At 43.7% G+C, this 25664-nt stretch overlaps 1 protein-coding gene across 1 annotated transcript; it reads right to left on the bottom strand.

The window, feature by feature from the left end:
• Positions 1–11797: 11797 nt before the first annotated feature.
• On the bottom strand, positions 11798–21567 carry OR6J1 (olfactory receptor family 6 subfamily J member 1). Its single transcript, XM_055294573.1, has 2 exons — positions 21306–21567; positions 11798–15717 (listed from the first exon to the last, which is right to left on the bottom strand). Exon 2 carries the CDS (start codon positions 15688–15690, stop codon positions 14647–14649), a length of 1044 nt encoding a protein of 347 aa, XP_055150548.1. The 5' UTR covers positions 15691–15717; positions 21306–21567; the 3' UTR covers positions 11798–14646.
• Positions 21568–25664: the final 4097 nt, after the last annotated feature.

Below are 25664 nucleotides of genomic sequence, written 5' to 3'. Positions count from 1 at the left end.
GTGCCCCATATCTGCAGGAACTGGTATAAGGGACTCTGTCTCTGACATTTGACCCAGAAGGCTGGGTAGAGTAGGGCCTGTGCCCCTGAGAGTTCATTCTGCTTGCTCCAGAATCACCTTTTTTTTGGAGGCAGCACAACCTGCTGATCTGCTTTTTCCAGCTCAACACGAGGCAAACACATTATTCAGGAGCAGATGCAAGAAGAGTCTGAGAAAGGTCACCCAGAGTCCCCTGTTTATACTACATGGTCTGCACGCATGGACACAAGCCAGCACGCAGACACACACCCCATCTGACAGGAACATTCCTAACATTCCACTAGGTGGGACTAAGAAATTACTACGAACATTCTACCCACTCAGCACAGTTTCTGGGTGGGCACTAAGGATTTATGGTGACAGTTCAAACCATAAATCCAGGCTCCTCAAATGCCTAGCAGTTTAAAAGGAGAGATTCCACAGATAGACACTAAGGATAAGGACTGTGACTCAACTTAAGACCCAGGAGGTACTGCAGTGTTCAGTGTCTAGCAGCAAATGTGCTAAATTTAACTTCCTCCTCGGTATAGACACCAAAGTATGTGTGCTAAAAATGTAGTCTGGTTTCATTTCCAAAAGGGTGGTGAAATCTTGATGAGTACCTCTTTCCATTCTGATCCATGACCCTGAGGTACAGTTCATGGCCAGAGAGAAAAGACTCCTAATCTTTTTTTTTTTTTTCACTCTGTTGCCCAGGCTGGAGTGCAATGGTGCAGTCTCGGCTCACTGCAACCTCTGCCTCCCAGGTTCAAGCAATTCTCCTGCCTCAGCCTTCTGAGTAGCTGGGACCACAGGCACACACCACCATGCCCGGCTAATTTTTGTATTTTTAGTAGAGACGGGGTTTCACCATATTGGTCAGGCTGGTCTCGAACTCCTGACCTCAGGCGATCCACCCACCTTGGCCTCCCAAAGTGCTAGGGTTACAGATGTGAGCCACCACGCCCAGCCTAAGACTCCTACTCTTAACTGATAAACACAATGTCCAATGAATGGTGCACAACATTTTTTCTCATTTTGTGACTTTTCAATTCATACAGAGTCCTCAGATGAGGTCTGGAGGGTCCTTTCTCTCAGTCTCCCTTCCTTTTCTGTCCTTCCTCAGGGTCCTGGTCTATCTTGCAGAAGCAAGAAAGACACTTGAGATTCTGGGGGTCAACCCTATCCTGGTGAAATATCTCAAGATAAACCATCTCCTCTCTTGCTATTATAATATTGACTGTTTTTTGCTGGGCACGGTGGCTCACGCCTGTAATCCCAACACTTTTGGAGGCCGAGGTGGGCAGGTCGCTAAGTCAGGAGTTCAAGACCAGCCTAGCCAACATGGTGAAACCCCATCACTACTAAAAACACAAAAATTAGCTGGGTGTGGTGGCAGGCACCTGTAATCCCAGCTACTAGGGAGGCTGAGGCAGGAGAATCACTTGAACCCAGGAGGCCAAGGCTGCAGTGAGCCAAGATCGCACCACTGCACTCCAGCCTGGGCGACAGAGCAAGACTCTGTCTCAAAATAATAATAATAACAATAATAATAATAATATTGACTGTTTTTCATAGTATAAGTTCAGCAGTGTTACGCTAGAAAGATCTTTGTCGTCATCCTGCTAAGTATCACTCTTCACTAGGGTTAAGGAGGAAAGACAATCCTCATTCCTGGACAGAATACTAAGGAGGATTAACAGATGTCAGCAGGTGCACAGAGTCTGTTCCCCAACCCACGAGGACCCCATTCTCTTGGTTGGTGACTCTGCTAAAGGCCTAGGAGATCTGCAGACCTCACCTTACTGGTGGTTGATGCTTCTTCTTCCTGGAATATTCTGAGGCCTAATGGAGAGTTTGTGATAATTCAGCAACCATATATTTTAGTTGGTATATATGTGTCTTAGTCTGTTTGTTTTACCATAAAGGAATACCTGAGGCTGGGTAATTTATAAAGAAAAGAAAACCTGTCAGTTCTGCAGGCTGTACAAGAAGCATGGCATCAGCATCTGCTTCTGGTGAGGGCCTCAGGAAGCTTCCACTCATGCTGGAAGGGTGAGGGGAGCTGGAGTGTGCAGAGATCACATGACAAGACAGCCCAGGCAAGAGAGAGACAAGTGAGGTGCCAGGCTTGTTTAAACAGTCTCTCCCAGGCACTACCAGAGCAAGAAATCACTCATAACCACACACACAGCACCAAGCCATTCATGAGGAATCTGCCCCATGACCAGACACCTCCCATTAGGCCCCATCTCTAACATTGGGGATCAAATTTCAACATGAGATTTGAAGAGTCAAATATCCAAACTATAGCAATATGAGATCAAATCATACATAACCAGAAGAAACCCGGGACATGCTAGTGGCTGAAAAGGATTCTGAAGGATATGGCGTTACAGGTGATATTTTCATCTTGTCAGTTTGACCAGCTGACAACATGTGTTGTGTCTGGGAAAAGAATTTTTGAGAGGGCTCACAACTTATGATAGATTTATGGGCCTCTGATAAATTATGAGGACACAAAAACTGGTCATCATGTACTTTCTAAAATTTTCAAGGAAAGTGTCCAAATGTAACTGCAAAACCATATATTATAGCAGTGGCTTCCTACATAGATCTACAGACTGGAGCTGGTCCATGATAAAGTATTTCTGGTTCATAACAAAATAGTGCCTTTTTTTTTTTTTAGTATTTTTAAATTCTGAAATTATATTCTTTCTAACCTTTTCAGGATTAAGCTATTGTTATTTTATAAAAAGATGCTGATATTCTACAATTGTTTGGGGGTGAGAGGGAATGTCATTTTTGTTTCCAAACATATCAATTTTAGAATTTTTTCCTGTATTTGTAATTAATATTATTAAAATCCTAAAGTTTGGGGAGTGCTGGCTGTATTACAGAAGACCAGAGTGGGAGAGGAACTTGAATTTTATGAAGAGAAGATAAATAAGTCAGTCATGTGGATCCCATGACTGGAGGAGACCGTGGAAAGATAACGCTGTTCAGAGGAAGTGAATCTAATTGAAGGGACTCAACAATAGCGTGTATGGGCCGGGCATGGTGGCTCACGCTTGTAATCCCAGCACTTTGGGAGGCTGAGGGGGGCGGATCACGAGGTCAGGAGATCGAGACCACGGTGAAACCCCGTCTCTACCAAAAATATAAAAAAAAATTAGCCGGGCGTGGTGGCGGGCGCCTGTAGTCGCAGCTACTCGGAGAGGCTGAGGCAGGAGAATGGCGTGAACCTGGGAGGCGGAGCTTGCAGTGAGCCGAGATCGCGCCACTGCACTCCAGCCTGGGCGACAGAACGAGACTCCGTCTCAAAAAAAAAAACAAACAAAAAAAAAAAAACAATAGCGTGTATGTCAAAAAGGAAACCACAGAACTGAAGGTGGAAATGTTTGGATGGGGATAAAAGGAGAAACAAACAGGAATAGATACTAAGATAATTGGAGGACACAGATGCTGCTTTCTTAGTTCAGACTGCAAAACATCAAAAGCAAGTTACAGTAGTGCCAGAGGTCTCCAAGAATCAGGACACCGACATGAGTCTCTTTCTGCCAGAAGCAGAGCACCTAGTAAATTCTTGTTCTACTCACAATTGCATTTACTAGAATGTTGAAAAAAGATTGTCAGATGTAATTTTTACAGATTTCAGGAAGTCAGATTTCAGAATGTTCCAAGGAAAATTATCTAGAGTGCTTAAAAGGGACAGGGCATTCTCAAACATGAAGTTTCAATTGTTTCTCAAAGGGTCCTGCTGAGGAATAATGAAGAGGCTTCAGCAATCAGAAAGCGACTGCGCAGGTTGTTTTCTGATATGATCAAACTGATGGCAGAGATGAATGTCAAGTCTTTCACATGAAAAAAATGAACCTTGACCAAGTGTGGTGGCTCACGCCTATAATCCCAGCACTTTAGGGGACTGAGGCAGGAGGATCACTTGAGCCCAGGAGTTCAAGACCAGCCTGGGCAATATGGCAAGACTCCATAGCTAAAAAAAAAAAAAAAAAAAAAAAATTAATTAGCTGGGCATGGTGGCATGTGACTGTAGTCCTAGCTACTCGGGAGGCTGAGGCAGAAGGATTGCTTGAGCCCGGAAGTTTAAGGCTGTGGTGAGCTATGAAGCTATGGAGTGCCACTGCACTCCAGTCTGAGCAGCAGAGTAAGACCCTGTCTCTACAAAAAAAGAAAGAAAAAGAACCTTGGGCCGGGCGCGGTGGCTCACGCCTGTAATCCCAGCACTTTGGGAGGCCGAGGCGGGCGGATCACGAGGTCAGGAGATCGAGACCATCCTGGCTAACACGGTGAAACCCCGTCTCTACTAAAAATACAAAAAATTAGCCAGGCGTGGTGGCGGGCACCTGTAGTCCCAGCTACGCAGGAGGCTGAGGCAGGAGAATGGCGTGAACCCCGGGGGGCGGAGCCTGCAGTGAGCCGAGATCACCCACTGCACTCCAGCCTGGGTGAAAGAGCGAGACTCCGTCTCAAAAAAAAAAAAAAAGAAAAAAGAAAAAGAACCTTGCCCAGCATGGTGGAGTGCACTTTCAGTCCCGGCTACTTGGCAGGCTGAAGCAGGAGGATTCCTTGAGCCCAGGAGCTCAAGGCTGCAATGCTCTGTGATTGTGCCTGTGCGTGTGTGTAGCCACTGCACCACAGCCTGGGCAACACAGTGAGACCCTGTCTCCAAAAAAAAAAAAAAAAGAAAGAAAAAATGAACCAAACTAGTAAAGCAATGGCAGTTAATGTGAAAAGATTAAACCAATGTGAAGGTTTTAGTGGGCTAGAAGCTCTGTTTGTGGCAGTAAAGGAATGAAGCTGCCCCAAAAGCTAATGGAAAGCTAGGTCTCATTCCCTGCATTGACTGGGGGACACAATGGTTTCACTGTAACCTGATTTGAGTGTTGGGTTCAATTCTAAGAACATTTTTCCTTTTTTTAAATGTAAACAAAAATTTTTAATTGTACAAAAATAAGACAAAATTAAAAACACTTTTTTAAAAATCTATAATTATACTACCCACAAATAACCATGTTAAATACATTAGAATATATATTCTTTCAGATGATATATATGTTATTTATATATAAAGTATATTTACCAGAATGAGAGCATACTAAGTGCTTTATAAAAATTTTTAACTTTATTGTTATAAATCTCTTTCTACACCAATAAATATAGAATCCATAGAAATATATCATCATTTTTAATTGTTGCATCTTCTTCCATTGTGTGGATTTACTATAATTCATTTATCTGCTTCTCTATTCTTGGATTTTAAATTGCTTCCAAATATTTGTATGTTATAAACAATGTGTGCTAAGTCCCTTGTATGTACATATTTGCATATTTGACCAATTATTTCCTTCCTTGAGGTAAGATTGCAGGATTGAAGGGTATGCAAAATGAAGTTTTTTGTTTTTTTTTTTTGAGACAGAGTCTCACTCTGTCACCCAGGCTGGAGTGCAGTGGCACGATCTCTGCTCACCGCAACCTCCACCTCCTAGGTTCAAGCAATTATCTTGCCTCAGCCTCTTGAGTAGCTGGGATTACAGGCGCACATCACCCTGCAAGGCTAATTTTTTTGTATTTTTAGTAGAGACGGGGTTTTGCCATATTGGCGCTGGTCTCGAACTCCTGACCTCGGGCAATCCACCCTCCTCGGCCTCCCAAAGTGCTGGGATTACAGGCACGAGCCACCACGCCCGGGAAAATAAAGCTTTTTGATAAGCAATGAGAATAGTTTATAATAAGTGATCAGAAAAGGAAAAGCAACCCAGCAGAAAAATAAATGTTTTATTTTTGTGTACATGGCAAGAAATATGAATAAGTAATTTACAGAAGATATGCAAATGACCAATGAATGATTGCTTCTCGGCCTTTTGGCTCAGATCAAGTGTACAAATGACCAATGAAGCCGGACCCAGTGGCTCACGCGTGTAATCCTAGCACTTTGGGATGCCAAGGTGGGTGGATCACCTGAGGTCAGGAGTTCGAGACCAGCCTGGCCAACGTGGTGAAACCTCGTCTCTACTAAAAATACAAAAATTAGCCGGGGTGTTAGCAGGTGCCTGTAATCCCAGCTACTTGGGAAACTGAGGTAGAAGAATCGCTTGAACCTGGGATGCAGAGGTTGCAGTGAGCCGAGATCATGCCATTGCATTCCAGCCTGGATGATAGGAGCAAAACTCCATCTCAAAAAAAAAAAAAAAAGAGGCCAGGTGTGTTGGCTCATGCCTGTAATCTCAGCACTTTGAGAGGCCAAGGTGGGTGGATCACCTGAGGTCAGGAGTTCAAGAGCAGCCTGGCCAACATGGAGAAACCCCATCTCTACTAAAAATACAAAAATTAGCGGAGCATGGTGCTGCACACCTGTAATCCCAGCTACTCGGGTGGCTAAGGCAGGAGAATTGCTTGAACCGGGGAGGCAGAGGTTGCAGTGAGCCGAGATCCTGCCATTGTACTCCAGCCTGGGTGACAAGAGCAAAACTCTGTCTCAAAAAAAAAAAAAAAAAAAAAGACCAATGAACATATGAGAAGATACTCAACCTCACTAGCAATAGAAGAAATACATAACAATAAGACACTATTTTTTACATGCAGGTTGACAAACATTTTAAAGATTGACAATAGCTAGTAATGGCAATTGTGAAGAAGATGGATATTTTTATACAATGTTGGTGGGAGAGGAAATTGTTACCACATTTTTGGAGGCAACTTGGCAGAATTTATCAAAATAATTACTGAAATTTAAAATGGTCATACACTATTAGCCATGAGTCCTAATAGGAATTTATGCCAAAAAAATTTAGCACCAGTAACAAAATAGAAGAAATGTGTGTTCATTGGTTATAAATGTGACATCTAAAAATGAATTATGTAATTTTATGGGTACTGTAAGCCAAAAATAAAATTCTAAGCACCCCGAACCAACTAAATGGGCCCCTCCTCTCGACCAAGGGCATTCTAAAGTAAACTTGAAACACTAGTTCAGGCCATGATGAGAATGGGTGGTCAGACATGCCTCCTTAAACCTTCCTCCCTTTGGAATTCAGGCACAGCTGACCAGCATTAACATTAAAACAGTCTTATACCTTAAGACAGACAGCACAGATTCTTGGTAGCAATAAGATAACAATATGCAGACCAAGATAGCAGGCCCTGGAAGAAACCAAAGTACTTTGCTCCAAAATATATAGCTTTGACATATTTTGAAATGGCCCTGCAAAGCTGTCTCTTTAAGTCTGATAAGAAACAGGTTCTCTTCTCTCTGAAGCCTGCTACCTGAAGACTTCATCTGCATAATAAGTCTCCACAACCCATCTGAACCCAGACACCCCCTTTTACTAATTCCAGGGCTTTAGATAAACTCTCGGCCAATTGCTAATCAGAAAATCTTTAAATTCACCTTTGACACGGAAGCCCTTCTTCGTCCCCACCCTCCTCAATGCCTCCACCCTCAACTGCCTCCCTGCTTTGAGTTGTCCCGCCTTTCCAGATCAAACCAAGGCACATCTTACATGTACTGGTTGATGTCTTATGTCTCCCAAGCCGGGCGTGGTGGCTCACGCCTGTAATCCCAGCACTTTGGGAGGCTGAGGCGGGTGGATCACGAGGTCAGGAGATCGAGACCACGGTGAAACCCCGTCTCTACTAAAAATACAAAAAAATTAGCCGGGCGTGGTGGCGGGCGCCTGTAGTCCCAGCTACTCAGAGAGGCTGAGGCAGGAGAATGGCGTGAACCCGGGAGGCGGAGCTTGCAGTGAGCCGAGATTGCGCCACTGCACTCCAGCCTGGGTGACAGAGCAAGACTCCGTCTCAAAAAAAATAAAAATAAAAAAAAATTAAAAAAAAAATAAAAACAAGCTGTAGCCCGACCACTTTGGGCATATTTCATCAGGATCTCCTGGGGCTGCATCACAGGCCGTGGTCACTCACATTAGGCTCAGCATAAATCTCTTCAATTATTCTACAGTTTGACTCTTTCTGTTGACAGTATTGACATGGAAAGATTTTTAAAATCAAGTTGCAGACAATTCACATAATGCCTTCTTTTTTGTAAAACAAAAGTTATATGTGTGAATATGAATGTATATATATTATATATATTCTAAGCATAAAATATGTTTAACTAGCCTGGGCACGGTGGCTCACACCTATAATCCCAGCTACTCAGGAGGCTGAGACAGGAGAATTGTTTGAACCCAGGAGGCAGAGATTGCAGTGAGCTGAGATCATGCCACTGCACTCCAGCCTGGGTGACTGAGTGAGACTCCATCTCAAAAAAAAAAAAAAAAAAATATATATATATATATATATATGTTTAACAATGTTGACTGCTAGAGAATGGAATTGGCTGGCAGGACTTTTCGTGTTTTACTTTATACACTTCTATACTGGCTGAAATTTTACAGTGAATGCGGATTTTCATAATTAAAAATATTAAAAACAAAAATGTTTTCCAAAATTGATTGTAACTTTGGTTTACACCTATGATGTCAGTTTCGGGAATGAGGCCCCTCAGACGGGAATCAGGTCTGCTCACCTTGTTTTGTAGGGATCCTGAACAAACATACACCTAAACTTGCAAAGCAGGCGGACACAAAGAGCATTGGCAGAATGTCTCCCGCTCCTCCTCCAAGCCTCAGGGCTGTGTAATGGCAAGTGCAAATTCAAAATAAGTGGCTTATTTCTCTCTGCTGAAAATAAGGGAAGAAACTTCTCCCTCTTCCCTTTCCTTACACATTTACCTCAAAAAATATATGAGTTCTTTCTCTGTCTCTTTGAACTATAAATAAAACTTTTTAAATGTTAACTAATCCTCTGAACAGCATTACAACCCAGGAATGTCTTTCTTAAGGACCTGGGAAATATCTCTTTGAAATCATCAAGGAAGATAGCACCTGTGTGTCCCAGTCCTGGTGGGAGGGAGGAACCTCTTGCTCCTAAACTACCTCCTGTTATAAAGATATGTAAAGTTTATTTTTCCTTCTGACAAAGCAAATCAGATAGAACAGATGATTCACCCCAATTACCAAATGAACTGAGGACAAACTGTGTGTGACAAGTGGGGTTGTCAAGTCCTTTTACTTGAGGACTAGTTGTTGTTTATCTTGAGAAAATGTATGCAATTAATTTTGTTAATGTCTTTATACAAGGGTGAAATTTCTTTCTGTCTTTGCAATCTTTTTAGAAAATTGCCTGTGATGAGCATTATATTCTGGTTTAATGCTTATTCAATAATAAAACTGTTTTATTTATTTTCTACCTTTGTGGGGCAGTTTTCTGGTCTGGGAATAGATTTTGTTTTTAATTCTATTTCCCAACAGCTACAGAGTGTCAGACCGCCTTGTACACCTTCAGAAGCCAAGGCCACCCCCGGCTACATCCTGGAGAAACTCTCTGGAGCTACTGGGAGAGTAAATGGAGGCCACAGGCAGATGCAGGCTGTGGAGGCCACAGATATGTTAAAGAATAAAAATCACGTCATAGACTAGAGAGGTCTGTGACACTTTGACATGCTCCCCCAATCCCCAGACTTTCTGCGACTGGACCACTGGCCATCTTTAAGGCTCTGTTTTCTAAGGAGTTTACAGCAGAAGCTACCTCCCACTTGGTCTTGGAACTAGAATGAGTGTAGAAGTGGGAGGAAGTACAGACAGCTAAGGCAAAGTGTGCAAGCAGATGAACTTTGCCCTCATACCCCTTTCCCTCTATCTGAACCCGTTACCATTTCCTGATGTTCACTGCCCCTCAGGGGGTCCTCCTAGTGCCTGCAGGCTTCTTCCTCCTTTCTAAGGGGCTGGACTGCTTTATTTAGTGGGAATACCCCAACCCAAATCCAAGCTAAAATTTACATTTTCAAGAAGGACTTTTGCTAAACTGCACATATTTTCACTTTATTTAGTAAATACTTACTGAGCATATCTGGTATGTGAAACACTAATGTAGGTTTCTGGGAGAAAGGGTAGGAGATCCCCAAGTTAATGTCAACCAATCTTCTGCACTGAAAGGGATTTGCTATTTCTTGGGGAAGATGTTACAGGCAGTCAAGCATGAACAGGGCAGGAGAGGGCTATCCTCCACCCACTAGGAATGTCAGGTGATGGTTCGGCATTTGTCACATTGCCTCTCTAAAAGCGATAAATTGGCAGCCAGGGAGAGGCCATTATCCTGAGGGTCCACACCTGTTGCACTAAAGTGTTAATTGAATGCAGATGCCAGGAAGAAGCAACTTTTTGGACATGCACATTAAGAGACAAAATGGCGGAGTATGACCTTCCAGGGGCACTCCACCGGAAAAGGGAAGAAAGCCTCAGTTGGGCATGGGTACAACTTCCTAAACACACTGTGTGTGCTCACTTCCCAAGGGTAAGGGGTGCACTGCATGTGCAGGCAGCACACCCTAAGGGAGGAATCACAGGAAAGGGGCCAGCCTATAAAGTCCTAGGATCTCGGTTAAACACTGCACTTTACCTCGGTGCCCGCTTGGGTCTCTTCCAAGCATACTTTCCTTTCTTTGCTGTTCTAAAGCCTTTTTAAATAAACTTCCACACCTGCTCTGAAACTTCCCATGGTCTCTTTTTCCATCTTATGCCCCTCAGTCAAATTCTTTCTTCTGAGGAGACAAGAATTGAGGTTGCTGCAGACCCATATGGATTCACCTCTGTTAGCTCAGATGCCTTCCACTGCTAACATATTTGGTGCTGTGAGACTCAAATATTTGCCACCCCTAACAAAGACAGACAAACAAACACATCAACCCCACAAAGCCTGAAAAGGTCTATAAGAAGGAAGTGTTTGCTGTGGGCTGAGAATGGAACTGCTAGGCTAAGGGTTCACCAGTGGAAACTTGGACGTATGTTGCTGGTTTTAAATCCAAACTTAGAAGCTTTTGGTCAGTGGTTCGAAAGACTTCTGAGAGAGTCTATGAGTTCCCAAATGTTTTAAGTGAAACATTTCTGGTAGAGAAAGCATGAGTTCTGAGGCCATCTCAGAGTCTTACACAGGGAATCACAGAGGTCTAGCTTCTTCCTCTCCACTAATCTGATCCTAGAGACTCATAGAAATCTCCATAGAAGACTGAGCCTCATAGCCTAACTGCTTTGCCAGATGTACAGTAACAGTGGGCTTCCTCTAGAGGCACAAGGTGTCCTCACAAGCCCTACTAGCCAAAGAGTTTAAATCTTGGGGCTTGGGGTCCACTCAAAGAAGCAGAGTCTTTGGCACACGCAAGACGTCCTCAGTTTCTACAGCTCCCATTCCTGGCCTGCAAATCCCCAACAACGCTCCGTTTACCTGAGCTCACCTTTCATCATCTGTTCTCATGGGATCTGGTTTTCCACTTTGGGAGGATTGTCCTTCTGCTTAGACTTAAAAATGTTATATGAAATTTCAAGCTTATAAGAACTGAGAGACTGAATATAAAAGTGGACAACAGCCAGATCATATATAACAACAGAACTCTGACTCAGAAACTCCGAAGGGACCCTCAAGGGAAGCCAAACCACAACCAAACCTCTGAAGCACTTGGCCCAGAATGGCCAAGACTTGTTCGTGATTGCCCACTTTCCTGTTTTCTGAAGCTCCCCTCCCCTTCCACTCTTCTTTCAAACTCAAGACCAATCACAGAAGGCCAAATATGCTTCCCAAACCAATCCCCTAAGATGTCCTGCTTCTAGTTTATCGGGGAACCTGCCCCAATAGTCACATAGGTTCTTTTCTATTTTCCCTAAGCATCAGCTGGTTTGAGAAATAAAGGGACAGAGTACAAAAGAGAGAAATTTTAAAGCTGGGTGTCCGAGGGAGACATCACATGTCAGTAGGTTCTGTGATGCCCCACAAGCTGCAAAAACCAGCAAGTTTTTATTAGGGACTTTCAAAAGGGGAGGGAGTGTACGAATAGGTGTAGGTCACAGAGGTCACGTACTTTACAAGGTAATAGAAAATCACAAGGCAAATGGAGGCAGGGTGAGATCACAGGACCACGGGACTGGGGTGAAATTAAAATTGCTAATGAAGTTTCAGGCACCATTGTCATTGATAACATCTTATCAGGAGACAGGGTTTTGAGAGCAACTGGTCTGACCAAAACTTATTAGGTGGGAATTTCCACTTCCTAATAAGCCTGGGAGCACTATGGGAGACTGGGGTCTATTTCACCCCTATAGTCTATAGACCATAAAAGACGGACATGCCCAGGGGGGCCGTCTATAGGCCTATACCCCCAGGCACATATTCTCTTTCCCAGGGATGTTCCTTGCTGAGAAAAAGAACTCAGAGATATTTCTCCCATTTGCTTTTGAAAGAAGGGAAATATGGCTCTGTTCTGCCTGGCCCACTGGCAGTCAGAGTTTAAGGTTATCTTTCTTATTCCCTGAACATTGCTGTTATCCTGTTCTTTTTTCAAGGTGCCAAGATTTCATATTTGCTCAAACACACGTGCTCTACAATTTGTGCAGTTAATGCAATTATCACAGGGTCCTGAGGTGACATACATCTTCCTCAGCTGACAGGATTAAGAGATTAAAGACAGGCATAGGAAATCACAAGGGTATTGATTGGGGAAGTGATAAGTGTCCATGAAATCTTCACAATCCACGTTCTTCTGCTGTGGCTTCAGCCGGTCCCTCCATTTGGGGTCCCTGACTTCCCACAACACTAGTTAGCTCACCTCCAGCTTCCCCATGCCAAAATCCTCCAGTCAGGGGATACCCGGGCCTTTCCCTTTTTTTCTACTATGAAGCTTTCCACTCCCCTGCCTGCCTTTGACTGCCAAATGCAAGTGATGGTGGCTGACTCCCCTGATATAGCTAGTACTGAATAAGTGGCATCTGTGCTCATTTGAGTGGTCTTCATTTATGTCCACAGAACTCTGCAACAGTTCCTTAGGTATGCATGTGTCCTTCTGACCAGTTCCATGCAGAGCATAGGGGTTAATTTAACAAAGTGGATGCTGCAGCACAGCACTGGTGGCCAAGCAAGACAAGAAATTAAACCTCGGAGATTCTGATGACATTGAAAAGCTGGTTTGCACTGAGCTGAACCATAGGCCCAGAGTGGGGCCAGATAAGCATCCCAGACAGTGTTTGGGCACCAAGAATTCAGACTAGGAGTGCAGTTAAAAACAGATTCTTGGCTGGGCACGGTGGCTCCTGCCTGTAATCCCAGGACCTTGGGAGGCCGATGTGGGCAGATCACGAGGTCAGAAGATCAAGACCATCCTGGCTAACACAGTGAAACCCCATCTCTACTAAAAATACAAAAATTAGCAGGCATGGTGGCACACGCCTGTGGTCCCAGCTACTCAGGAGGCTGAGGCAGGAGAATCACTTGAACCCAGGAGGCGGAGGTTGCAGTGAGCTGAGATTGCACCACTGCACTCCATCCTGGGTGACAGAGTGAGATTCTGTCCCAAACAAAAACAAAAACAAAAACAAAACAGATTCTTACCAGGTGTATGGAGCCAGAAAAGGGGAGAAGCTATGCCTTGTGGAGAGATAATGAACTTTGCAGTCAAGCTGCTTTTTGGTCACAAGAATCTAAGAGCTTCTCAAGATAGCTCAATAGAAAGGGATTTGATTTACAGGTGCAAGCAAAACACATCAAATCCAGGAATAGGAATCAAAACTCTACCAGCTCTCGGCCTAGGAAGTCATGAGAGAAGAGGGCTCTTTGTGTTGTAAGTGGGCTGTCATCTGTCTTTTCTATGTTTTTCTCTATATATCAACTCCATTCTCTCTGAGGGGCAGACTGGTTTCCTCTAATTATTCATCAGCTTGTACCTGGTACCCAAAGTGGCCACTCCAGCCACCAAGCCTATTTCTGCTTCCAGGGGAAGCATCGCTCTTGTGTGGAATAATCTCTGTGATTTTTGCTTCAATTTCTCAAAAAAGTGGTATCTGTTTGCACAGCTCGTCTGGTCCAGCCAAGCCACACAGGTCATAGGTCATTGGCCAGTCTCTTAGGTGTGCAAGTGTCCCTGCAGGTGATGGGTTATGCCTTCAGTCAGATTATCCATCCATGGATCAATCATTAGTGGCTAGGGGAACAGGGCCATGTCTTACATAAGGACATGAGCATATTGGATATTATGAACATGTTCTATTACAGAAAGCAATGTTATTAAATAACACAGATGACATACACCCATCACAATCATTGCAAATGCCCACTCCGAAAAAAAAATGGATTACAGGATATGATAGTGGATTAGAGAATAATGAAGGTTATTTCTAAAAAGATCCTGCAGAGTATGGAAAGAAAGAGGGTCCACGCAGAGAAGTTCAGGAAGGACTTCGTGTCAAGCTGATAGAACAGTTGTGTTCGGGATCCATAAAGAAATGGGGCCAAACATGTTAGGACTTTAGGAGGAAATAGGCTGCACAGCCCTTCAATTCTTACAATCTTCAGTGTGGATGGGGCTTAGAGATCATCAAGTCCAGCCCTGTTGCACTTCAGCTGAGAGTACTGAGAGTCAGAATGGCTGGTGACACAGCTGCGGTCACAGATTAAAGTTAAAACCAAGGCCAGAGTTCAAGTCTCGGTCTCCACAGTCAGTCTTTCCACTATAGACCATTCAGAGTTCCTTAGCTAGCTCACTCTTTCACTAAGGCAGCTCCTCTCTTTCTAACCCTGGAGCTTTACAGAATAGATACATGGTGGAGAAGAGCAAGCCCTTCCTTGGTGGTCTTTGTTGGAGGACAATCTGCTTCTCAGCACTGCCCTCATCCTCTTTTCTAAAACTCCTCGAACCCTGACCCACACATCCCTGAGGACTCCCTGCACTGTGTCATTCCTCAGAGTATATATAAAGGGATTGAGGAATGGAGTCACCACACTGCTCAGAACCGAAGGGATCTTGTTGATCTCCAGATATTCTTTCTGGGAGGGAGTCACATAGATAAACACAGTGATGCCACTAGAAATGATGACTATGGTCAGGTGGGAAGCACAGGTATTAAAGGCCTTCTTCCTTCCACTTGCAGAAGGAATGTGCACTATTGTCAAGATGATGTATGTATAGGAATAGGCCACAAGGACTATGCAGCAGAGGATGACCATGGAAGAAAGCATAAAATCCATCAGCTCGATGGCAGTGGTGTCTGCACAGGCCAGGGCCAGCAAGGGTCCACTGTCACAGAAGAAGTGGTTAATGATATTGGAGCCACAGAAGGGCAGCTGGGAGATGAGGATGGTTGGAAAGAGCACAGACAGGAAGCCTCCCACCCAAGAGAACACAACGGTCCCAATGCAAACAGGAGGTCTCATGATGGTGGTGTAACGCAGGGGGCAGCAGATGGCGGCATAGCGGTCATAGGACATGACTGTCAGCAAGAGGAACTCAACTGTGCCCAAGAAAAAGTAGAAATAGCACTGGGTGATATATCCGGCAAAGGAGATGGTTTTATCCCTAGATCCTAAGTTGGCCAACACTTTTGGAGAGATGACTGAGGTGAAGAGGATGTCCAGGATAGAGAGGTTGCACAAGAAGAAGTACATGGGGGTGTGGAGGCGGGAGCAGGACAGCATGGTGGAGATGATGAGCAGGTTCCCCAGAAGAGTCAGCAGGAACATGGGCAGCAGGAGCACCAGGAGCAGCAGCTCCGCCTCCCTGCTCAGGGAAAACCCCAGCAGAACAAACTCAGTCACCGCTGCAGTCCAGTTACCCATGGGCCTGGTGGGCCTGGCTCAATTCTTCTAACAGAACAAAGGGATATAACACTTAAGAGAGTGTTCAGTGGATGAAACCCCATGGCTGCTCACTAGAAAAATATGAACATAGAACATGATGACTGCCAGCTAGACACGTAATCCAAGTTTAGCTTGGCTTTCAATTATTTGCCTATCAAAATGGACAAGGTTTTTGAAAATAATAATGTACATTGTTAGCAAGGGTGGGTGTCCTGAGACCTACACTGTCATATAGTTCATATTAACTTTCTAAAAGATAATTTAGTGATGTGTATCAAAAACCTTAAAATTAAGCAAATTCTTAGATTCAGAAATTGTACTTCCATCCTGAGGAAGCAGTCATGGATATGTTAAAAAGATTTTGCCACAAGAATATTCACCACAGAATGTTTTACAATAATGAAAATTTGGCAACAACTTTAATATCCAGAAACGGGGGATGAAAGAAACAAATTATGGTACCTTTAAGAAATCACACATTATGTAGCCATTAAAAATTATATTTTACAGTAACATATAAATGACAAAACATTCAAAATGTATTATTAAGTTTTAAAGCATTATTTTAAGCATTATTTAAGTATTTATTATTATTAGGTTTTAAAAGTGTTTTTAAAGCAAGTTATAAACTTGTAATGACATTGTGATGCCATTTTGGGGGAGAGATATAAATTAGCAAAGGTCCTGGAGTAGCCAAGAAGACATTGCTGAAGAAGAAAGTCAGGGAAGGGGCTTGTGTTGGCAGATATCGAGACTTATAAAACTGGAATGATTAAGGCAAGATGGCATTGGCACAAATATACATAAAAATGACCAATGGAACAAAATACAGCGCCAAGAAACAGACCCACACAGATGTGGAGCAGTGATATGTGTCAGAAGTGAAAGAAGCTGGTACTGCTGCTTGTCCATAGGGGAAAAAGTAAAATTGATTCCCAGTCTCATATCAGACACTAACATCCACTCCAGATGGACAAAAAACTTTTGTGTAAAAATCCAAACTTTTAGAAGAAAAGATAGAAGAATGTTGTTTTTGGCCTCAGAGTAGAAAAGAACCTACTAAATAAGACCCAAAAAAGTGCTAAACAGAAAAGAAAATATTAACAAATTAAGCTACATTAAAATGAAGAATTTCTGTTTATTAAAAGATCCTTCAAATAAAGTTAAAGGCAAATCACAAACAGGAAGAACATATTTATGCCATAGATAATGGACAAACTTTAGTACTCAAGTAATTAACATTTTGAGTCATACAAAGCAGTAAGAAATAGATAAGCAATCCAATAGAAAGATGGGCCAAACATGCTACCTGAACTCCATTAAAGAGGAAAAATAAATGTACAAAAGGATGCTTGATCTCATTAGTAATTAAGTAAATATAAATTAAGACACTAGCGAGATACCATTTTATATCCACTATATTGTCAAGAAGCAAAAATATGACAATAACAAGTGTTGACGAGGATGTGGAGACTTAAAAAAATTACATTGCTAGTGGGAGTGTAAATTTATATAATTGCTTTGGAAAATAATTTGTCATGACCTTGTAAAGATGAACATTCACATACTCTGTGACCCAATAATTCTACTCCTAGGTAGAGAAACTTGCACATATGCCCGAGGAGACAAACAAGAATATGTACAGGGAAGGGGGAGAGGGGGAGGGAGGGAAAAGAGAGAGGGAGGGAGGGAAGGAAGGAAGGAAGGAAGGAAGGAAGGAAGGAAGGAAGGAAGGAAGGAAGGGGAGGAGAGAGGAGGAAAGGAGAGGAGAGGAGAGGAGAGGAGAGAAGAGGGGTTGGGAGGAAAGGAGGAAGGAAGGGGGAAAAAGGGAAGGAGGGAACAATGTCCAAAGACAGGAGAGTAAATCATGATATGCTCACAGAGTTGAATATTATACAATAAAGTAATGAATAAACTGCAGCTCAACCAACAGTGAGAATGAATTTTTTTTTTTTTGGAGACAAGGTCTTACTCTGTCACCCAGGCTGGAGTGCAGTAGTGGTAGCATACAGCCCACTTCAGACTCAACCTCCCTGGATCAAATGATCCTCCCACCTCAGCCTCCCAAGAATCTGGGATCACAGGTGCATGCCACCATGCCCAGCTATTAGGTTGGTGCGAAAGTAATTGCAGTTTTGCCATTACTTTTCATAGCTATGGGATCTTGCTATGTTGCCCAGGCTGGTCTCAAACTCCTGGGCTCAAGTGATTCTCCTGCCTCTACTTCCCAAAGTGTTGGGATCATAGGCATGAACCACCACACTTGGCCTCTTCTTGATATTTTCAGTATTTTTTTTTACACTGAACAAATATTCCTTTTATATAAAAGAAGTTAGGCTGGGCATGGTGGCTAACGCATGTAACCAGCACTATGGAAGGCCGAGGTGGGAGGATGACTTAAAGTCAGGAGTTTGAGACTAGCCTGGGCAACATGGTGAAACCCTGCCTCTATGAAAAATACAAAAATTAGCCAGGCATGGTGCCATGCAGCTGTTGTCCCAGCTACTTGTGAAGCGAAGGTAGGAGAATCACCTGAGCCCAGGAGCTTCAGTGAGCCATGATCACACAGCACTGCACTCCAGCGTAGGTGACAGAGTGAGACTCTAAAGAAAGAAAGACAGAGAGAGAGAAAGAGAGACAGAGAGAGAGAGAAAGATAAAGAAAGAAAGAAAGAAAGAAAGAAAGAAAGAAAGAAAGGGAAGAAAGAGAGAGAGGAAAGAGAAAGAAAGAAAGAAAGAAAGAAAGAAAGAAAGAAAGAAAGAAAGAGAAAGAAAAGAAAGAAAGAAAGAAAGAAAGAAAGAAAGAAAGAGAAAGAAAGAGGAAGGAAGGAAGGAAGAGAGGAGGGAGGGAGGGAAGAAAGAAAGGAGGGAGAGAAGAAAGAAAGAGAGAAAGGAAGGAAGGAAGGGAGGGAGGAAGAAAGAAAGAAAGAAAGGAGGAAAGAAAGGAGGGAGGGAAGAAAGAAGAAAGAAAGAAAGAAAGAAAGAAAGAAAGAAAGAAAGAAAGAAAGAAAGAAAGAAAGAAAGAAAGAGAAAGAAAGAAAAGAAAGAAAGAAAGAAGAAAGAAAGAGAAAGAAAGAAAGAGAAAGAAGGAAGGAAGGAAAGAAGGAAGGAAGGAAGGAAAAAGGAAGGAAGAAGGAAGGAAGGAAGAAAGAAAGAGAAAGAAAGAAAGAGAAAGAAAGAAACTTATCCTAAAAGGATATATATATATATATATAGTTGGATTGAAAATGTGTATTAGCAAACACATATTGAGTACCAACTATGTTGTGGGGCCTGCGATTGATTAAAGGTTGCAGAGATGGCAAAAAATTGCATGCCCTTGCACAGCTTTCAGTCTAAAAGAGATGTGAAGAAACCTGATTTCAGGGAAATCACAGAAACAGAGGAAAAATTAAGGGATGGCAAAGTTTTTTCATGGATATTTGTCCTGGGCCATTAGCCTGGAAAGCAAACCAACTACCAGGAAAACTGATAGATTCCAGGACAAGGTCAAATAGGGCTTCAATACCTAGGAGGGACTCTGGATAGCAGAGGCCACATAATTACCAGTGACTAAGAAGAATACAGATTGGGCTAGGGAAAACAAGAATAATAATAGGAAGAGGACTGCAGAAATCCTGAGGACTGAGTTGACCTCTGCCCACCTAAGCTGAGTCAGAATATCAGCCACTCCTGCACAGAACCTGTCCTCACGACCTGCCCTACCTTCCTGTAGCCTTGGCACACGGACAGTCTCTCCAGACAACTCACCACATTTGCATTGCCAAGGATCTTTTCTTTTTTAACAGCTTTATTGATATATAACTCAAGTATCATACATTCCACCCATTTAAAGTATACAATTCAATAGCTTTTAGTGTATTCACTAAACTGTGTGTCCATCCCCACAATCAACTTAAGAATATATATATATATTTTTTGAGATGGAGTCTCACTCTGTCACCCAGGCTGGAGTGCAGTGGCACGATCTCAGCTCACTTCAACCTCCACCTCCAGGGTTCAAGCGATTCTCCTGCCTCAGTCTCCTGAGTAAGCTGGGATTACAAGCGTGTGCCACCATGCCTGGCTAATTTTTGTGTTTTTAGTAGAGATGGGGTTTCACCGTGTTGGTCAGGCTGGTCTCAAACTCCTGACCTCGTGATCTGCCCACCTTGACCTCCCAAAGTGCTGGGGTTACAGGTGCGAGCCACCATGCCCGGCAGATTTAAGGATATTTTAATGATCCCTCCTCCATTCCCTGGAAACTGGTTTTCTACTTTCTGACTACAGATTTGCCTACTCTGGACATTTCATATAAATGAATCATCATACCATATGTGGTCCTTTGTGTCTAGCTTCTTTCACTAACTATAATATTTTCTTTATTTTTATTTTTAAATTTTTTTTAGAAACAGGGTCCTGCTCTGTCAGCAAGGCTGGAATGCAGTGGCGTGAAGATGGCTCACTGCAGCCCCAAACTCCTGGGCTCAAGGGATCCTCCTGCCTCAGCCTCTCAGGTAGCTAGGACTACAGGTGCACACCACCACACCTGGATGATTTTTTTTTTTTGAGAGGGTGTTTCACCCTTGTCACCCAGGCTGGAGTACAATGGCGCAATCTCTGGTCACTGCAACCTCTGCCTCCCCAGTTTAAGAGATTCTCCAGCCTCAGCCTCCCAAGTAGCTGGGATTACAGGCATCTGCCACCACACCCAACAGATTTTTGTATTTTTAGTAGAGACAGGGTTTCCCCACATTGGCCAGGCTGGTCTCGAACTCTTGACCTCAAGTGATCCATCCACCTCGGCCTCCCAAAGTGCTGGGATTACAGGCGTGAGCTACCTCGCCTAGCCTAATTTTTTTTTTAATTAGAAAATAATTTTACTTTTCTTATTTTTTGAGACAGGGTCTCACTCTGTCACCCAGGCTGGAGTGCAGTGGTGCAATCATAATGCACTACATCCTCGACCTCCCAGGCTCAAGTGATCCTCCCACCTCGGACTCCCAAGTAGCTGGGACTACAGGCACACGCCACCATGCCCGGCCAATTTTTGTATTTTTTGTAGTGATAGGGGTTTTGCCATGTTGCCCAGGCTGGTCTTGAACTCCTGGGCTCAAGTGATCTTCCTGTCTTAGCATCCCAAAGTGCTGAGATTACAGGTGTAGGCCACTTACTATAATATTTTTTAAGGTTCATCTATGCTGTAGCATGGATCATTGCCAAGGAGCAGGAGGAAAGGCCACAGCCCCAAGAAGAAGCCCTGACCCCTGGCATGGCAGAAACACACACACACACACACAGAGGGAGAGAGAGAGAGAGAGCAATTACTAAATGTAGATATATGCAGAGTCTGTAAAATCTAGAAGAATAGTATGGAGGATGAATTTGGACATGGTCACCAAATCTGGAAATGGTAAGATGAGGGATCAAGACTTAATTCATTTAATTCTCAAAATATATCTTTGCATAAGGTGCCACTGCACCCACTGGAAAATCATTTCCTTACATCAGAAATATCAAGAAGCTTAATGAAGGCAAAGATACACATCTGAGATTGTAACAGGAACTGCTGCTCCCAGCCAGCCCCCAAATGCCAAACGGTTGGTCTGCACTCACCTTGGCTGGGGTTGCCTTGTGCCACCTCCACAGCTCAGTCTGTTCACCTGGGATTTGCTGCCACCTAGGATCTTCCACGGTAATTATCCTGACCAAAAAGCCACAGTGCATTCCACATGAGAGCAGCAGTGTTTGACAGGTGAAATGAGCCCTTCCCAACTCGTGTGGGAAGGGATTGCTGCCCTAGCTGTGACCTCTTGCTCGATGAGCATACACTCATGTTGTAAACAGCTGGAAGGTACCTGTTGGATGTTTTACACTGCTGAGGAAGTTACAAGGTATGACATCGATTCCAGCATAGAGAGGTCTACAAATCCTCTGGCCCTAATCCTGAGTGTGTGAGGAAGTCACCTTCGGTTAAGCATTGACCAGCTGTACCTCTCACACTGTCTACACAATCTGATCCAGTTGGGGAGAGAAAAGGGGCACTCTCCACCAAGCTCCTGGACGGTGCTTTGTTCCCCTCTCCTGCTACCATCTTTCCTGCACCCTCTCCAGTCTTCTGCTCAGCCCAGTCCTCTGGTTGCTTCTCGATTCCAGAGAAAATGGGAAAAGAAACACTGTGTTACCTGATGGACAACAACCATCAACCTGCCTCTTCCTCTGTCCCCTCAACCCAACATGCACAACCACCACCGCCATCCCCATCATATTTTTTTCAGAGACTGGCAGGCCAAGCATCCCAAGGACTAAACTTCCTCTAGGGTTACTGCAGGATAGTCAAATCCTGTTGAGAGGTAGCTGGTGCATACAGAAAACTCTGGACTTGAAGCCAAGAGTCTGGGTTCAAGTCCCACATGTGCCTTTTACCATTCTTGAGACTGGAAAAAATTGCCTCCCTTTTCATACTATCTGCACATAATGCTCTTTTCCTCATCTTTCTCATGAGGTTAAGAAGCACAAAATGGAAAATAAGATAATTCATATGATGGATCATTGCCAAGGATCGTGAAGAACCAATGTATGATAATTCATATGATGTGTGAAATCATAAAACACCATATTGCTTTATTTTCTAGAACCCCTCCTACTCTGCAATACTGGAAAAAAACAAACCTTATCTTCCCTGTCCCTACTGAGATATTGATCATCCACCCTAGAGGGAAGAATACTGTCCCTTCTGGCTCTGGAATACATCTCATCAGGCCCATGCTTCTGCCTTAATCAACTATTCTCTCCTTGGACAGCATATCTGGTTGGCTACAAAGTGTGAAGACAAAGGGAAGATGCTTCTCTACATGGGAATTTCGGTTGCCCAGGATTCTTGGAAATGAAGAAACTACTTCCTGTCCTCCACCATCTGCACTCTACAGAGGAGTCAGTAAGCTGGAAGGGGTTCAGCGGGAGGATTCAGAAATACTCACATTTGCCTAAATAAGGTAGAGGGGGCTGGCTCCCAGCATATCCTGCCCACACAGCTGCCCCAGGCTTCCATGCTGGGCGCTGAGGCTTGCGTTGCTGCCAACAGACTCTGCACTGTCAGGGCTGAAGGGGGCATACTCTAGAAGGGTCCCATGTTTGGACCCCACTTGGGAGGGGTGGGGTGGGATTGGCTCTGGTGAGAGCATGCACTTTCTGAGAAAGATCCAAACATGGCGCAATCCTCAGGGGTACATTACAAAGCTGTCCCTGAACACCAAGCCTGAGTCTGATGCCTCTGAGGCCCACTTAGGAAAGGATGCAAACCTAAACATCTACACTAACAAGAACTGGGGGCAGAACACTAGCCAAGATCAACACCCCCAGGCCTATCTCAGACAGCCTCACAGCATACAGTCCTCCATCCACCCCCTCTCCAGCCCCACTGTGACAGTTCCATCCACCCCTACCACTCCATTTACCCAGGACCCTCCTCTTCAACATCCTAATACACTGTGATCAATATGCCAAAGCTTCAGTAACCTTGCACTATGTGAAACAAAAGGTCCCACACTGCATAGCCTGGCACTCAAGACCCCCTAATCCCAGTCTCCCCCGAATTACCGCCCAGCCTCAGCTTCCGTCTTACACATCACCTTGAGCATCTCTCACTTCAGCTGAGCCACTCTATTCACTGCGCCCCACGCTGGCCCTCACTTTCTTACTTCACACTCGGGCCTGAAGTGTCCTATCATTGGGACCATCTTCTCCACCACCTAGTCTCTAGGCCCTACTCTTGTCCCTTTTCCTCAAGCCTAAGCTAAGCTCTCCCTCTTTAGATATCCTTTTCTTGCACTTGGAGTCAGGAATCCACAGGGTAGAACTGGAGGGTTTTTAACCTTTTTAAATTTAAATATAACACATGTACAGAAAAGTATACAAATCATAAGCTCAATGAATTATCAATAAAGTGAACACACTCATGTAACCACCACCCAGGTGAAGAAATAGAATGGTACTAGTACCCCAGAAATCCTTCTCAAGCTCCCTCTCCACATCCCAGCGGTAACCATTATCTTGATTTCTAACACCATGGATTAGTTTTGCCTGTTTTGGAAATTTATATAAATGAAATCATCTAATAGGTTTTGTTTTGTGTCTGACATCTTTTTCTCAACTTCATAGTTTTGAAATTCAGTCATGCTGTGGTGTGTGACTCATTTTTATTGCCATATATTTCATCATTTCATTTGTGGTTATTTAGCTTCTCGGCAGATTTTTAAGTTCCTTGGGAACAGGGATTTTTTTCATAAAATTATTTTGGAATCCCCATACTGCCTAACTGGAAAAGCAAAAGTTGCTCAGTATATATGAATTTTAGTCCAAAAAGCTTCTAATTTCAATCTCACATCATATACCCCCATGAATAGGCAATAGTATCTAACAATTTCAGCAATTTCTTTTTCTCACATCTCATACCCAATTCATTAGCAAATCCCACTGGCTCTACCTTTATATATATGTCAAATCCAACCACTTATCACCATCCCCATTACCCTAGTTCAAGTCACAAACGTTGTAGAAGAATAGACAATGAAGTAAAAAGCGAGTGTTGCAAAATAGTATACATGACATCATCCTTTTTTTTTTTTTTTTTTTTGAGACAGAGTTTAACTCTTGTTGCCCAGGCTGGAGTGCAATGGCATGATCGCGGCTCACCACAATCTCCGCCTCCTGGGTCAAAGTGATTCTTCTGCCTCAGCCTCCTGAGTAGTGGAATTACAGGAATGCACCACCACGCCTGACTAATTTTGTATTTTTAGTAGAGATGGGGTTCTCCATCTCTGGAGAACTGGTCTCGAACTCCCAACCTCAGGCGATCTGCCCACCTTGGCCTCCCAAAGTGCTGGGATTACAGGTGTGAGCCACCACGCCCAGCTTCTCTTTTTTTTGAGACCAAGTCTCGTTCTGTCACCCAGGCTGGAGTGCAGTGGCGCCATCTCAGCTCACGGTAATCTCTGCCTCCCAGGGTCAAGTGATTCTCATACCTCAGCCTCTTGAGTTGCTGGGAGCACAGGCATGCACCACCATACCCAGCTAATTTTTGTATTTTTAGTAGAGAGGAGGTTTAGCCTTTTGGCCAGGATTGTCTCGATCTCCTGACCTTGTGATCCACCCGCCTCGGCCTCCCAAAGTGCTGGGATTACAGGCGTGAGCCACTGCGCCTGGCCTATACTTTCTTATTTTTATATTATTGTGGTAGATAGGTCAATCATTGTGTTCCCCACCCAGATCCTTAAGTGCAGCGTTCCTACATATGAGTTGGCCACCCATCTGATTGGGTCACAGTAGGCAAACAACCCAGGAGAAACTAAGCCAAAGGCAGGGATAAACGCAGCAGATTTCCTCAAGAAATTGAACCAAGAGGCACAGAAACTATGGTAGACACCTGTTGTTTGAAACATTCTTTCTTATTTTCTTCTACTAACCACTACCTCATTCCCTTTTGGGAAGCAGCTCCTTCCCCATTACACAAACCATGTGATTCTAATGGAACTATATAGTATCACAATATAAAGTCAAAGTTCACAAAAAGGAACACGATCTATTATAATATCCATCACCCAACCACAGTGACTGATCCAAAGAGTGACCATCCAACCCAAGTCAGGCCAGGAATCCCTCCTTTAGAATCCATATGCTGGAGCAGAGTTAGGAAAATCTCTCTCCTCTGGGCTCAAAAGCTGTCATAATGTAACCCTGAGCTGCCAGTAGCCATACCCAGCCTCGCCCTTCCACTGCTGCACGGAGAGAGACTTTCTGCTGTCTGGATTCATGAGGACAACACACCAACGGAAATGCAGCTAAGAGACAGAGATAGAATTTGGACAGTGTTGTGTATGACTGGTTCAGTCATGCCTGAGGCCTGCCAACAATATCCTTTCTGATTGGACAAGCCAAAAAATTCTGTTTTTCTTAAGTTCATTTGAATTATGGTCT

Source organism: Symphalangus syndactylus, chromosome 9, assembly GCF_028878055.3.
Source record: "Symphalangus syndactylus isolate Jambi chromosome 9, NHGRI_mSymSyn1-v2.1_pri, whole genome shotgun sequence".
NCBI lineage: Eukaryota > Metazoa > Chordata > Mammalia > Primates > Hylobatidae > Symphalangus > Symphalangus syndactylus.
The sequence above is the reverse complement of the archived record's forward strand: the minus strand, read 5'-3'. Positions and strand labels throughout refer to the sequence as shown.

Excerpts from the sequence above, each read along its gene's own strand:
- OR6J1 (XM_055294573.1), bottom strand. The coding sequence starts at position 15,690 with ATGGGTAACTGGACTGCAGCGGTGACTGAGTTTGTTCTGCTGGGGTTT.